Source organism: Glycine soja, chromosome 19 (genome assembly GCF_004193775.1).
Source record: "Glycine soja cultivar W05 chromosome 19, ASM419377v2, whole genome shotgun sequence".
Classification (NCBI taxonomy): Eukaryota; Viridiplantae; Streptophyta; class Magnoliopsida; order Fabales; family Fabaceae; genus Glycine; species Glycine soja.
The window spans coordinates 38,169,459-38,185,746 of NC_041020.1; the positions used below are offsets into that span (position 1 = coordinate 38,169,459).

At 31.7% G+C, this 16,288-nt stretch overlaps 1 protein-coding gene across 1 annotated transcript; it reads left to right on the top strand.

Annotated features, from left to right (window-relative positions):
- Positions 1-5,331: 5,331 nt before the first annotated feature.
- On the top strand, positions 5,332-15,410 carry LOC114400035 (alpha-L-arabinofuranosidase 1-like). Its single transcript, XM_028362280.1, has 18 exons — positions 5,332-5,647; positions 6,379-6,596; positions 6,959-7,013; positions 7,756-7,967; positions 8,210-8,331; positions 8,435-8,588; positions 9,352-9,421; positions 10,986-11,131; positions 11,253-11,298; positions 11,510-11,562; positions 11,676-11,820; positions 12,060-12,178; positions 12,286-12,357; positions 12,444-12,547; positions 13,015-13,071; positions 13,587-13,785; positions 14,399-14,545; positions 15,053-15,410. Exons 2-18 carry the CDS (start codon positions 6,417-6,419, stop codon positions 15,200-15,202), a joined length of 2,031 nt encoding a protein of 676 aa, XP_028218081.1. The 5' UTR covers positions 5,332-5,647; positions 6,379-6,416; the 3' UTR covers positions 15,203-15,410.
- Positions 15,411-16,288: the final 878 nt, after the last annotated feature.

The window sequence follows — 16,288 nt, forward strand, 5'->3', positions numbered from 1 at the left end:
AAATAAATCAAGATAAGAGGGAACAAATATTGGAAGAAGAAAGAAAGAAAATACTAAAGAAAAGAAAATCATGCTTCCTATAGTAGTCATGACACTTGCAAGAGCCTAAGTGAAGAACTTCGTGACTATTATGAAGGAAGGCATAAGTCACATCTTAGACCTCACTCTCATAGGAGAGAAAAGGACAATGTAGAAGCTTACTTAGATTGAGAAATAAGGGTAGAACAACAACTTAAAAGAAAGTCTACTCCAAAATCTTATGACTCTTAATCTTATCCAAAGAAAGACCAAGGTCAAGGCATCTTAAGGGTGACACCTTCTAAGCCCAAAGATGATAAGGTGAAGACAATAAAAAAGTAACCCCTTAAGGCTAGTATGGAAGAGAATACTAGCTCTATAAAGTGTTTTAAATGTCTTGGAAGAGGACACATTACTTCCCAATGTCCCACCATGAAAATCATGATTATGAGAGGCCAATAAATTTATAGTAGTTAAGATGAGGCTACTACTTCACCTTCCTCTAGTGAAAGCGAAGAAGTAAAAGAGAGAGAATCTAGTGAAAAAATATACCCCCATGAAGAAGGACAACCTTTAATGGTTAACGAAGAGAGTAAGGAGGTAAGTGTCTGCTCCAAGAAGTTAGCTAAGAAGGAAAGTCATTTTGCAATAAAGATAAACATTAAAGAAACTTCCTGTCTTAAACAACCTCCAAATCTTCTCATTTGTAAAAAGACACTTCTGTTAAGGTTATCTGAGGACTCCATCTTTTAATATTTATTTTCAAATAATTAAAATAATTACATTTAATTATGAAAAAATTAATTCAAAAAAAGAAAATTTATTAATAATTAAAATATTTATTCATCAAGAAAACTTAAAGTTACCATTATACATATCATTGATCGATAAAAAAAATACAAAAATCAACGTTGAACAACAAAAATTAAATTTCTTTAAAACAACGTGGCAACATAGGAAACAATGGATGAGGATGTTGTGAATTTTTGTTTGAAGGATGTTCGTAATTTTGCAACAAATTCATATAAGCTTGCCAATTAAATTGATTTGAATCCATTATGTAAGTAACAAAGAGAATGAGAATGAAAAATGGTGTGAACAAAAAATTAGGACTAATGACTTAATTGAGATTAGAATTTTAATTTTATAATATTTTCTAAACAATATTAAATGCAACAATAATATTTTTATAGCTATTAGGTAGGAAACGACCTTTTGTCAAAATAAAAAGGTAGGAAACAAGCTTTTTGACGTGCAAGGGCCAATTTCTTTTGAAAAAATTGAATGCCCAAATCATATCCTCCTTTCAATTTTCCCTTTGAGTCGCGCCCCCACACCACTCCTTTTTTCCCTTTCTGTTTTCTCTCACGCTCCCCCATCACTCACCCTCTCATTCTTCCACTTTCAATTTTCTCTCAAGCTCCACCACCCACCCCTCACCCTTTAGTGCGCCACATACCCTCTCCTCCCCTTTGTGAACCCCATCACTACCATCTGCTCTCTCCGTGAACCAAACCCGCATCCCTACATCCTTCCACTGCAAGCCCACACCCTCCTCCGCGTGACAAACCTTCACCCTATTTTCCCTCCGACGTGACCCCCAAACTCTCCTACTTCCCTTTTGCGATCATCATCTTCGTTCTCATCAAACAACATGCAAAGATAGATTTGGTGTTCATCAACCCAGATCTGTCTCTTTTATATTTCATTTTTATTGGATTTTGTTGCTCATCTCCTCTCCTCCTTTTCCTTCTAACTTTTCCCCTTCGTGGTGGTTGCTTCCTGCGGATCACTACTGGGGAGAAATACATTTTTTTTGGAAATAGTGTAGATCTTGAGTTTTGATTGTCTTTGATGATTATTTTTTGATTGAGTTTTGATTATCTTTGATGATTGTTTTTTATTGAGTTTTGGTTGTCTTTGATGATTGGGTTTGAAAGTTATGTTGATTATTGATTACTTTTGATGATTGTTTTTTATTATTATATGTTTTGATTATTTATACTGAATATGTATTTGATTTTCATATATTCCAACAAGCGGTAACATTTTCTTTTGGGCCGAGAAATGATACTTTAAATGGTATGACATGCTCTACTCTTTTAATTTATTATAAATTGCTTAATGTTATTTTCCTCTCTACTCATGATTTGTTTTTAATGTTGACAAAGAAGGAGAGATAGATAAAAGATAAGATACTAAGGGGACTTATCTATTTTTATTTATGAGACAATTTTTATATATATGAAATCTTCAAATGTTTCATATAAGCAATCATTGCAAAATCAGGGGGGGTAAACTATACAGATAAATATTCTTTTGTTTTTACTCCTAACCTAGTGATGATTGTCATCATAAAAAAGAAGGAGAATGTGCATCATGCAGGTTTCAGGTTTTGATGACACCGAAAAGAATTTGTTTGATAATTATTCTCATCATAAAAAAAAAAAGAATGTGAATAATGCAGGTGTTGATGATGCTAAGAAAAATTCACTTGATAATGATTATCATCATAAAAAAGGGAGAGATTATGAATATATGAATACATGATTTTGATGATGTCAAAGACTAATCAAACAAGGTTTCTTTCAAGATCACTTCAACAAACATTCAAACGTTAAACATTGCTTCAAGATTAAGACAAGGTTACTTCAACAAACAAGCATTACTTCAAGATTCATTCAAGATCAATTTTTGCCTCAAAACACATTGTTTCCAACATATCAAGGCTCTGGTAATCGATTACCAGGCAGTGTAATCGATCACCAGAAGACAATTTTGAAAAACAGTTTTTAAAAAGGGTTTTGAATTTGAATTTTAAACCTATAATCGATTACTAGATGTTTGTAATCGATTACCAACAATGAAACTCTTGAAATTCAAATTGAAAAGTCATGATCATTCAAAATATAACTATGTAATCGTTTACAAGAAACCTGTAATCGATTACTAGTGAAAAATTTCAGAAAAAACTTATTGAAAAGACATATCTCTTCAAATCATTTTGAAAAAGCACGAATGACCTATATATATGTGTGTCTGACTTCAGAAAGTAAGAGAGAGATATTCTAAGAGAACTTCATTGTCAAATGGTCTCTCAACAACTCTTGGACAAACACTTGCAAATGTATTAAGAGTTCATCTAAGAACTTCAATTTGTAGAGAAATTCTTCTAAGTTCTTCAACTTGTATCATTCTTCTCTAAAAGAGAAAGAAACATTATTTTGTCCTTCAAAGAAAACTATTGTTGATCAAGAGACAGTGAGTCTCTTGATTTGTAAAGTTTCCTGAACACAAGGGAAGGGTATCCCTGGGTGGTTCAAAAGTTGTAAAGAGATTTACAAAGTTAGTGAAAATCTCAAGTAGGTTACTTTAGGATTGGACATAGGTACGTGAAGTGGCCGAACCAATATAAATCGAGTTTGTATTTCTCTTTTCCCTTATCTCATTTATTTCATTGCAATCATTTTTGTCTTGCATGTTTAAAGAACATTTTCAAATTGATTGATGTTTCTTCTTCTGCATTCTAAATCTATCATTTTGATGCGGGTTAAAAGTTTGTTAGTATGAAATTTTGAAACTTAATTCACTCCCTTCTTAAGTTATTGAGACCACTTGTCCAATAGGGTAACTGCTAACTCAAAGAAATTTTACACGCAATGAGAATCGAATATGAGCTCTTATACTAAATAGACTGTTGTTATTCATGTGAATACAACAAGACCTTACACCACCACGTCAATCCTTTAAGTTATGGAATTTATGATATTAGGGTGAGGGATAAAATTTATCAACATAAAATAATATGAGGATCAAAATCATCATTTTAAAATACAAGTTTTAAAATCAATTTTAACTGAAAATCTAAGAAGCTAAGACCCATTTTACTATAATTTTTTCAAACATAGTATTTTAAGAAGATATCTAGTTTTAAAACCTACATATTTAAAATATTAAACATTAAAAAATATTAAAAAAGTATTGGCAAAGGGTCTCTTAAATTCTTAATACCCAATAGTAATGGAAGAATAGGACAAAAATAAAGTGGACTGAGTTAAACGTCCAAACTTTTCGAAAAAATCAATGTATTCGTAGATTACTAGATAAGTTAAACAATGCAAATGACATGAACCGTAAATGTACTTTCATTTTCATTTACAGGCAATCCTATCTCCCTTCGGTCATGCACTTCAGTTTCAACCACCACAATAATTTGATTGAATCAACAAATCATTGTTTACGCATTTGGTTAAGCCACCCCCAACTCCTTCTCCTCCCTTGTTGTGCCTGCTTTTTGTGACAATCTTAGCAAAAAGATTGTGTAATTTCACCGCTAGACTTTGTTCTTACACCCATATCTACTTGCATACAAAATGGAACGGGGACAAAATTACGGATAAACTTAGTAGTTTCACAACTAATTTTTACTCTATCAACAATTTCATTATTGTAATTTGGAGTTGTTTAGTGTTTTTGGATTAGATTTATGATAAGAAATAGCTAATTATTTTTTCATGGTGAGGGCAAAACAACAAATTAAATAGTTGTTTCTACTTTTTTGAAATTGATTTACCGTGAAAACAATAATAAATTTAATAACTAATAATTTTAAGGAAAAAAAAATACTGATACAATAAAAAAAATGGATCAATTATTATTATCCGAATACAAAATCAATATTTATAAAACATCATGGATCAACTAGAGTAAAATTATTTGAACTTAATCAAAGATTTTGAGTTGAATTTAAGTCTTTAAATAGCTAGATGAATAATTTTATCGCTCATAATAATGTCATCCGACTCAAACAAGATTATTGGTAAAAGATATTTTTGGTCTACACAAAAAATTGATATTAATTGAGTTTAATGAACACATTATTATTTTACAATATGAATGAATAAAAAATTATTATTAAAATGAATTTTAAGATACTTATTATAAAAATTTATAAATTTATTATACAAAATAGTTTATAATTTAATAATAGTATAAAATGATTATGTTATTACTTCAGACTATTTTTTCACGACTATATAATAATAACTTAAAATGCATATAACAAATTTGTTCGTTTTTATAAATGATATTTTTTTTTCTCAAAATAGAAAGGGCATGCTAGGAGTAGGAGGGAGAGTATACTATAGGATAAACCAAAATATAGGAAGAAACAAAATTAATGAAAAAAGTTAATGTTGTTATGTGGTTACGCCACGCCACGCAGGTTGCACGATTGCGTCAAACATAGCATAGCCAGAAGGCAAACAAAACACTATGGTGGGTCCCCCACACCCCACTCAAGAAAATCCTAAGCAAATCCATTCACAACACACAAGTGATTCTGTTTTCCAATTCCAAACACAGTTTCAAACCGTGGAAGCAAAGGCAAAAAATCACCGAGATATTTGCATCATCATCCCTTTTGCTTCACTCACACTGATACTGATCCTGATCCAATCCAATCCAATCTTGTAGTTGTTGCTCTATAAACTATAAAGGGAGCTCACACAATTGCAGATTCAGACCACACACACCCCTTTTTAACTACTTACTTCCCACTTTACCCTTCTCAACTCTCTTACTGTTACTATTACTGTTACTCCACCTAAATCAAAATTCAAACATACCTGTGAGTTTCTTTTAGCTCTCAAACTTGCAAATCAGAGACCCTTTATATTTAAATGATTGCCTTTTTTATTATGTTATGGATAAGAACTGTTTCATATTTCGGGTCTTATTATTATTATTATTATTATGTAACATGGTTTGGGTGCAACTACCTGCAATAATTTACTGTTCATTTCTTCGAATTTTTGGACTTTATTTTAGTTCGCAATATGTGTCATAATTCATAATAATAATAGTTGCATTCAAATGCATTCCAAAACCTCAAAATCGAGCTCAGTGCTTGCTTCCTACTGTAATTTACTAAATTCCCATTTTATTGTTTTGTGTTCTCTGTGATAAGTTATTCAAATTCTTCAAGAGCTTTTTGATTTTGCATTTTTTGATTAAAGTTGACTTGAACAGTTCCATCAAATTATTGAAATGCCATTTCTTTCTTTATCATTATTTTTTAATCCCAATTTAAGTGGGGTTTCAGATAAGTCTAGCCTTGGTATTGATACACCGAAAAGAAAAAGGTGAGAAAAGGGTTGGTTTTTGTTGTCATATTGTAGGATCAAGCGGTGGTGACACAATAATTGTTAGCTTGTTTGTTGCATTTGTTTCCTCTGTTGTCCACCTCTGATCACATGACATGTTGGTTGTTTTCTTTTTAACTTTGGTTGTTTCTTTTTTCTCCTATGTAATATAAATCCTAGTGTTCCTGTTCATTTCCATTACCTTGTGTTGTTTCAGATTGCATTTGCAGATAGATTGAATGTTGTGAACAAACAATGGGTTCATCCAAGGCCTTATGCAGTGTTTCTCTGCTCCATTTGTTCATAGTGGTTTGCCTTGTCTTCCAATGCTTTGCTACTAAAAACCATGCTGACCTGACCACAACTCTAACTGTGAATGCTTCTGATGCATCTGGAAAGCCAATACCAGAGACACTTTTTGGCATATTCTTTGAGGTGAAGATAAACTTGCATCTAGCACTCATTGTTGTTTATTTGCTCCACTCCCTTTCTAATTGGTTTTTATTATTCTGATACCTGATTATTATTTCTGGTGTATTATGAGAGTTTTCTTTTAAATGGGCTAAGATAGATCATGTGTTATGAAAGAGATAAGTATGAAAATAAAATATGAAAGAATTTATTTTATCTATATTATGTATGTAATGTATCAACTATTGTAATATGGATTATGAGTGATCAAATAAACTGCATAGAGTTTGGGATTATGGAAATGTGCATTTAATTTTGTATTCAATTTGATGATGCCTCTTATCCAATTATCAGAAAATGACCAGTTTATGGAATTTCATCTACAGGAGATTAATCATGCTGGAGCTGGGGGATTGTGGGCTGAGCTTGTGAGCAACAGAGGTCATTTTCATGTTCTCTAAACTTTTAAATGATAAATCTAGCACTAGAAGGTTTCTCCAGGATATTTTTTTTCCTGTGATTTTTCATGCAACTTACATGTTCAGATGCACAAGCACAGAATTCCTGCAATCTGTTGTATTGTACTTGATAGGAAACGTGATAATAACTGAAAAAGAAAATCAAAAGAAAAGAGAAGAACATTGAATTTGTTAGACAAAAGTGGACAAGTAAAGGTATATCCACCCTTGACTTAAAGTGCTCCATGATTTTAACCATAAAAGTGGCTACTCCCTTACTTTCTCAATGTAGAGGAGCTTTTTTTGAATTAAAGATACACACATATAAGGGTTTGTGCCTTTTCTTTCCTTAGCTATGAGCTTATGGTCTCCATCAGAATATTGCTAGCTTTTTCATTGTTATTCAAGTAATTTATGGTGTTTTTTTCCCAACAACTTGCATTAATTTCAGCCACTCCACAATCATCTTTCTATTGAATTCCCTTTTTTCCACCTTTTATTTTTTTCTTATCTTAATCTAATTTTTGATGAAAAGGAGAGGCCTGAAGTGTCTTCTTATCATTTTCTTAAGGAGATTCTGTTTTAGATATGATGAATGATCCTTCTTTATCAATGTTCAAATGTGAACAAAGGAATGATTTGTTGGTTAACTTGTTGTTTTGTTATAGGTATGTCACTGTTTTTAATTTTAAGTATAACTGAAATATTATGAATTCTTGTTTTAGGATTTGAAGCTGGCGGTCCTAACACTCCTTCAAATATTGATCCTTGGTCAATTATTGGAAATGAATCATTGATAAATGTTGAAACTGATCGTACCTCTTGCTTTGACCGTAATAAGGTTGCACTTCGATTGGAGGTATCATGTGACAGCGAAGGTGACAACATCTGCCCAGCTGATGGTGTTGGTGTTTATAATCCTGGTTTCTGGGGCATGGTGAGACTAATTGATACCCTTGCATCAATTATATCATAAATCTTATGTGCATATATTTCCTGAACAAAAAAAAAGACAAAAAACTGAATAACATAATTTATAGTCTAAAAGTCTATGCTGTTATTTAGTTTCTATTGTTTGGTTAAAATTTATTTAGACCCTTATCTGGTTACTTTCATTGTGATTATTTGTATTCCTTCATGGCTGAGACTGCAAGTAATATATTTACTATGATCTTTCAGAATATTGAGCAAGGGAAGAAATACAAAGTGGTCTTCTATGTTCGTTCAACTGAATCACTTAATCTAACAGTTTCATTGACTGGATCCAATGGTGTAGGAAACCTGGCTTCATCTGTGATCACGTGAGCTCCAATTTTATGTGCTATAGAGACTTCATGTGCAGTAGATTTAATCCCAGAAATTATCATTTGCATCTATCAGTATGACTAATAATCGATCTTTCAGAGGTTCTGCACTTGATTTTTCAAACTGGACAAAGGTGGAGAAGATACTGGTTGCCAAGGCAACAGATAATAACTCAAGACTTCAATTAACAACCACCACCAAAGGTGTGATATGGTTGGACCAAGTGTCTGCTATGCCACTGGACACATATAAGGTTGTGTTACATCCTGAAATTGTTTATATTTCTTACCAAATGAAATATTTCTTAGACCCTAACAGAGTTGTGTATATATTAAAGAAATTAATTTATATCTTTTCCTTCATGTGTTTGAATAAAAAGATTGACTTTCACATGTGCTACTTGTGGAAATTGTCTCTCCACCCATGGGGGTTGCATATATCCAATACTCCACATAACTTCATGATGGTGGGAGCCTTGCAAATGGACTGCCTTATATTGTTTAATTTGAGCCTATAATGTTTTATGGCTAATTATGTTGCTACAGGTATCAAAACTTGATTTTTATATAGTGCGTTAATTTTATGCAACCATTATTTTTATAATCATTAACATTACTTATGTCTTGATAATAGTAAAACTAACTTTGTTTATTCACAAGTACTTGTGCTTGTAAGGGGAGGGAGGGAGATTAGTTGTTCTCTCAAAAATTGCTTGTTAGGAATCTAGGTTCTTCATGTTTATAAAATTTTTCTCTCTTTATTTTTTTATTTATACATCATCCTTAATTATACTATATATTTCTCTTCATACGTTACTGTGATAGCATGACCTTTCATATGCATGGCATGAACACGAAAAGAATGATGTTTACAAAGACTTAAAATCTAAAAAACACAGCCATTCTTTAGTAATAAAATATTTATAATGAAAATAGTTAATATTGATTCAGCTCCAATGATGAAATTATGCTTCAGTTCCCCCACCCTATAACATCTTCAACCCTGACTTGATGCAGGGACATGGTTTCCGAACTGACCTTGTTGAAATGCTGACAGCTTTGAAACCAAGATTTATCAGATTTCCGGGTATGCATAAAGTGGTTCAGATTGATAAATTTCAAACTCGAATTTGTTATAACACACTTGTACATTACTTTTGTTCTGTGTTATGTGCTCTAGTCTTGCATCTCCAAAATGTGTATACTTGAACGAGGGCATGCTTAAGTGAAAGGGTGGAAAAGAGAGAGGAAAGTGAAAAACAGAATTTGTTTTTAGCTATAATTATTCATAAATACTTGGTAGAGAGTGTACAAAATAAGGAAAAAGGTATTATTAATCTATTTTAAACTATTCTACTTTTTACTCCCGTGTCGAAGTGTGAAATAATTTGCATATCAACATCAATTGGTTCATTTTGTTTCACTTTTAGTTATACCTAGCAAATCCTTAGTGAGCTATTTGAGCCAAGAAATTTATTTATTTATGAACTTAACAAGTTATTTGGTACTTTTGTTTGAGAAAATGTTTTTTGTTTTCATTTTCTATTTTTACTTTTAATTACAAAAATACCACATTGTTTTTATTTTATTTTCTGTTTTGAAGGATTGGTATAGGAAACAACAAACACAACTTTTATTGTTTTCACTTTTTCGATATAAACTTTTGAAAACAGGAAATGAAGATAACATTTTTGTTATTAAAAGTGCAAACAGAACATTTTCTTTACCAAATGTCCCCTAAATTTCCTTTTTTCCTGTCGCTTTTGGTTAGGTTCTAGTTGTCGCTTTATAATTTGGTTCCACACTCCAAAATTACTTATATGGAGCTTCTCTATGCTGTCTGAAATTGTGATTAGGCATATTTTTCTCATGGTTATTTATTTGTTAACAAAGTGTGAAGAATTCAAATTAATGATATCCTAATTATTTCCATTTATCATTCTGTTTCAAAAGGACTGTCCAAATAACAATCAAAGCTAATGCTCAAATAGATTTAACTTTTCTTAAGATCTATCTACTATGATAAAATATCATGTATTTTTCCTCTGTGAAAGCAGAAATTAAGGGGAAATTTTGTTAGATGTCAGTTGAAGACAAACATTTTCTGAACTGGCATGCATAAGTGTGAAGTGTTCTGCCTTTTATAGAATACGGCAATTAAATCAGGCACTATGAGAAGAGACAATATGATAGGATACATTATATAAAATAATTGTGATGCCAGTTAGAAGTTTGAGCATCCAATTTGCCATGGAATTTCAGGAATATAAATGTCGACAACATCCAATTTTATGAATGGTATAGTATTGAATGGACATTTTAATTGCAATTCTTAACATTTAGAATGCATTGTTTTAATTTATGGCTTTGTATTGGATTAATTGTGATTTTTGTTTCATTTATTTTGTTTTTAAAGAATGTTTTCCTTGTTTTTCTTCTTCTTCTTCTTCTTCTTCTTTATAAAGGAATTGATTGTGCTACAGCTTTGAGTCTTGTTGGACCAAGATGATCTATATTTGTTTTACTTTCTTTAATACATATTATAGATTTAGTAAGCATAGTTTGACAATAATGCATTCTAGTTCACTCTTCTAGTTTGTATGCAACTCAACTAACATCTGGGAGTGTTATTTTTCATTACATTGCATTAGGCGGTTGTTTTGTTGAAGGAGAATGGTTAAGAAATGCATTTCGATGGAAAACATCCATTGGACCATGGGAGGAGAGACCTGGGCACTTTGGTGATGTTTGGATGTACTGGACTGATGATGGACTTGGTTATTATGAGTTTCTCCAAGTAAGTGCCTCTTTACATATATTGTAGCTTAGGATTATGATGTTCGTATCTAGTCGAATTACTCTAGTTGTGCTATGCTAGTGAAATGATATATATAATTATTATTATAATTTTTGAGCAGCTTGCAGAGGACTTGGGTGCTTCACCAATATGGGTATTTAATAATGGTAATTTATGTTTCTCTATGTTAACTAAGTGTTTGTTTGGAATTTCTTTTTTAAAGAAAATAATCACTAATTTTTCAAAAGCTCTCTGAAGAAGCTGCCAAAAATAAGCTATTATTTCCTCAAAATAAGTTAGACCAAACATCCACTAAGTTTGTTACTTACAAAGAGAAAAAAATTGTTTTATGTTTTCTAATTGAATATTTCGTTTTAGGTGTCAGTCATAATGATCAAGTTGATACATCGGCGGTCTTACCTCTTGTGCAAGTATGTTGTCACACTTTTTTCCTTGTTTTTCCTCTCTTATTACTTTTTTCCATTATTGTTAAAACAAACTTGACTTAGAAATATATAATAAGATCTTGAAATCCTGATTGTAGGAAGCCCTTGATGGAATTGAGTTCGCGAGAGGTGATCCCACTTCAAAATGGGGTTCCCTTAGAGCTGCTATGGGACATCCTGAGCCATTTGACCTCAGATATGTTGCTGTTGGGAATGAAGATTGTGGAAAAAAGAATTATCGAGGTATGCATATTTTTTTTATTCTATCCTAAGAAAAACTTATATTTTTTTTGTTAAAATGCACTAACACTTTATATTATTTATGCCAAGGTGATGTGTGACAGCTATTGGTGAACTTATTATTAATATACGAGATTTGCAGATTTCTAACAAACAGTTCTGGATTTCATATTTCCCCCCCTTCTAATTGAATCAGACTAAATTGACACTACTTCTTTTCCTGTTAAATCTTTGATTGCCAGGAAACTACCTGAAATTCTATAGTGCAATAAAAAGTGCTTATCCAGATATCCAAATTATCTCAAACTGTGATGGTTCTTCTCGACCTTTAGATCATCCAGCTGATATGTATGATTATCATGTAATGTCTTCACACAATGTCTTTGATTACAAACCCCTTACACGCACACATGCACATATAATATTGATCCACTTGTATCTTCTCTTATACTTTGTTTCTATTATTAGGTTTATACAAATGCGAATGACATGTTTTCTAGAGCTAACACATTTGATCATACATCACGAAATGGTCCAAAGGTTTTATGATCTCTATCAAACACCTCTGTTTTATTAGTTATTGGCATATCCATTTGTATGGAATCTATTTTGTGGACACTTTACAGGCTTTTGTAAGTGAGTATGCCGTGACTGGAAAAGATGCTGGGACAGGAAGCCTCTTGGCAGCCCTAGCTGAAGCTGGCTTCCTAATTGGACTGGAAAAGAACAGGTTTATACTTATTATGAAGTTTTCATTAAGTATTTTATCTAGGGCCAGGTTTGAAATTTTGCACTTTTGCCCAAACCACATATGCAAGAGATTTTTTATATTATATGGGCAAGTTACCCTTCTAAGTTCTAACTAAGTTTGGCTAGGCCATAAACAAAGCCCAAACAGGCAACATATAAGCTTAAGTAAATCAAGTCAGTTATGAGTGTTGTTAAGCAAGCTTGACTTATCTGTTAAACCAGATTCACTTCAAGTTTTATGATCACTTTTCTTTCAAATGAATTTTTTGTTCTAGTGCCTTTACTGATTTGAGCTTAGCAAGTAATTTTGAGCTTAGCAAGCTTGACTTATCTGTTAAACAAGATTCCGTTTCTATTCTTGGTTCCTAGCAGTATGAAATCTGAGTTTCTGATCTAGTTCACTTAATAGCATGTACTCACTGTTTTCATTTTTTATTTCTGGTGCAGTGATGTTATCCAAATGGCCAGCTATGCTCCACTTTTTGTTAATGCCAATGATAGGAGGTAATTTCTTATGATTTTACCGGGAAATTTCTTTTATATATTTTTCTTCATTGATTTTTGGTCTAGCCTTATTGTGCACTATGTTCTTTTCTGAGTAGAAGTTTTATGAAAAGACTCCACGAGAAAATAGACATAATTTGTTGATTTCTCTGAGGAGACATGATTGTACTTGTGAAAGTGAAGACCAGCCTTCCATTGAGCCAGAAATAAATTGTAGCTTGATTTACGCTGTCCATGGAAATACATAATTCTGTTACAGTAGCTCATAACTAAAGGATGGTGAAGTGGATCATTAACATTGTTCAGCTAAACAATTGCTTGAAGAACAAAATGTGACCGTTTTATTCCACACAAATTTATAAACAAATTTAGGAAAAAAGTGTCTTCAGAAGGATTTCATTACTCTAAATATCAGAAGTAAAGTGTTTTCATTTCAAATGTTATGGTGGTTGGTAAATCATGTACAGTTGTTCCTCTTGATGGTAAACTAAGATTGTGTCAATTTCTGTCGTTAGGTGGAACCCGGATGCAATTGTATTCAACTCCTTTCAGCTCTATGGAACTCCTAGCTATTGGGTGCAACTATTTTTCTCAGAGTCAAGTGGAGCAACACTTCTAAGTACATCACTTCAAGCACCTTCCTCAAATTCACTTGTTGCATCAGCAATTACATTTCAAAATTCTGTAGATAAGAAAAATTACATACGAATAAAGGTAAGTAACAGACAATTTTGCATCAGTTACACATATTTCTGTATTTTTTTTAAATTGAGAATCAGTTCTATTTCCCTAGTTATAGTTAATGGCATCAAGTTGGATTTGTAGAAACATTTTATATTTTAATTTTTTGAATTTATTGATCTCACTATTTATTCTATATTTTTTGGAAATTGACATTGCTATGAAATCGTAAGTTTTGAGAACTTCTCAAAGAACAAGGCATACTTTAAAATTAAGGATAAAAAACTTATCTTCCACCATTTTCCATAAAATTGACAAATTATTTTATAGTGTTTGGATGTGCGTCCCGAAAGATTAGACGTGCAAAGCATCAATACACACACTTAGTGAGCAGATTAATAAAATAGATTTGTTGTGCTTTAAATGCTGTCATTGGGTTTGGGTCCTCTCCATTTTTCCATTACTAAGCTTTTGAAAAAAATAAATGTTACTTCCCATAAAGTGTGTATCATTTCCATTTTATTTATTTTCCCAAAATCTTATAAAAACGAAAGAAATGGAGAAAATGGTGGAAAAAGGAAATGGAGAGCATCCATTTATGCTTTCATTAGCACTGTCATCAATCTGAATCAATTGACTTTTGCAGGTTGTGAACTTCGGTACCACTGCCGTGAACCTCAAAATCTCTCTTGATGGACTGGAACCAAACTCATTGCAGTTATCTGGGTCAACAAAGACTGTGCTTACATCTGCAAATGTAATGGATGAGAACTCCTTCTCACAGCCAAAGAAGGTACCTCAAGCTTCACTCTTTCCAAACTTCTCGTTTATAATTGAGCTAATTTGTTCATCCCCATGTTTTGATACACCCTTCTGAATATTATTTAGTTTATTATAAAAACGTTCTAACTTCTTGCATGAACGATAGTGTTATAAGGAAACCATTTCACAATTAGTTTAAGAGAAAATAGGTTATACACTGAAGTTCTAAACAATTTTACACTGTTATTCAATCACAAATTACCGTGTATAATAGTTTGTTGACTTTCAGAACAACTAAGTCATACCAACAATGGTTTCTAATTGGATGACAGTGTAACTGTGCATAACTGTTAATTTTACTTTAAATGCCTTTTAAATAATGTGAAGTAAATTGTCTTTGATGTTTCTATCAATGAAAGTTTTTCATGGGTTCCTCACGTCAAACATAGCTTATAATTATAAAGATAGAAATCGTTATGGCTATTTAGGAACCATGTTAAATTAGCTTATGATTTTGTTGTTTTTAATATGGTTTCAGGTGGTGCCAATCCAAAGTCTACTTCAGAATGTTGAGAAGGACATGAATGTCACAGTCCCACCTCGTTCGTTCACATCATTTGATCTGCTGAAACAATCCAGTAATTTGAAGATGGCAGGGAGCGATTCTTCCACGTGGTCTTCTATTTAACGTTATTAAAAATTTGACCAAAAGCAGAAAAAATAAATAAAGGGAAAGGAATGGGATGTATGCAATAGCTGCAATTAACTATATAATAAGTTTGACACCTTAGTTGGTCTACTTTGCCATGTAATTAAACAATGTTGTGCTGTAAATAATATTTGTATAGTTTAATTTAATTGGTCCACCAGGCACGAAGCAGTTATTCTGAAATTAATAAGACCTCTGAAATAATTTTACGAATAACACTCCACAAGCCAATTGGCCTTAATTGAGTCATATTTTTAGGAACATTCACTTTTTGACATAGAACAACATGGGTATAGTTCAGCTTGTTAACAATGCAAATATGGAGAAAAGGGTTAGAGGTAGAAGAGAGAACAAAGAAAGATGAAGAGCTCGAGCTATGTTCTAATAATGCAAATCTGAATGTATAATAGTGAAAAGGGGGGAATACAGGGGGAATAAGAGGTAAGAATAGTTGTATTACAATAATATCAATTGATTATTAAAGATAATAATGATGGAGGTGGTGGAGGTGATTATTGTCTTTGCTGTAAATAATGATAATTGTTGTAGTAGTAATATAATGATGAGGGTAAGATTAACAAAAATAAAGAAGGCGTCACAATGTGAAAAAGATTAGGAATTGTTATTCAGATGATAAAGATTAGAAAATTAGGAAATGTTAGTTTAATTATATTAAAATTATTTAATGAAATTCTTTAAAATCATATTAAAATTCAATGGATTTAAAATTGAGATTCCAATTTTTAAGAATTTTGTAATGTCATGAATCATGATTACGATTGAGGCCTAATTCCAATTTCAAGTTTTAATTCGACACTCAATTGTGTGCCAGAGAATTAGAAATACTTAAGGTAAAGTTCACTTTTTTCCTGTACTTATATTCTTTTTAAAATATTTTTTTCATTTTTTATGTCATTTAATTCCTCTTAACTTTGTTATAAGATAAAATCATTGTTAAGTTTTTAATTAATGTTAACAATAATTTAACATTTTAAAATTGATTCCCTAAAATTTACATTCTAAAGAGGTAATATAAAATCAAATAGTCACTCTAGAGTATAGAGA

Coding starts and splice junctions, on each gene's coding strand:
- LOC114400035 (XM_028362280.1), top strand. CDS start 6,417: ATGGGTTCATCCAAGGCCTTATGCAGTGTTTCTCTGCTCCATTTGTTC. Junction 8,332..8,434: donor CTGGCTTCATCTGTGATCAC/GTGAGCTCCAAT, acceptor TCGATCTTTCAG/AGGTTCTGCACTTGATTTTT. Junction 11,563..11,675: donor CGGTCTTACCTCTTGTGCAA/GTATGTTGTCAC, acceptor TCCTGATTGTAG/GAAGCCCTTGATGGAATTGA.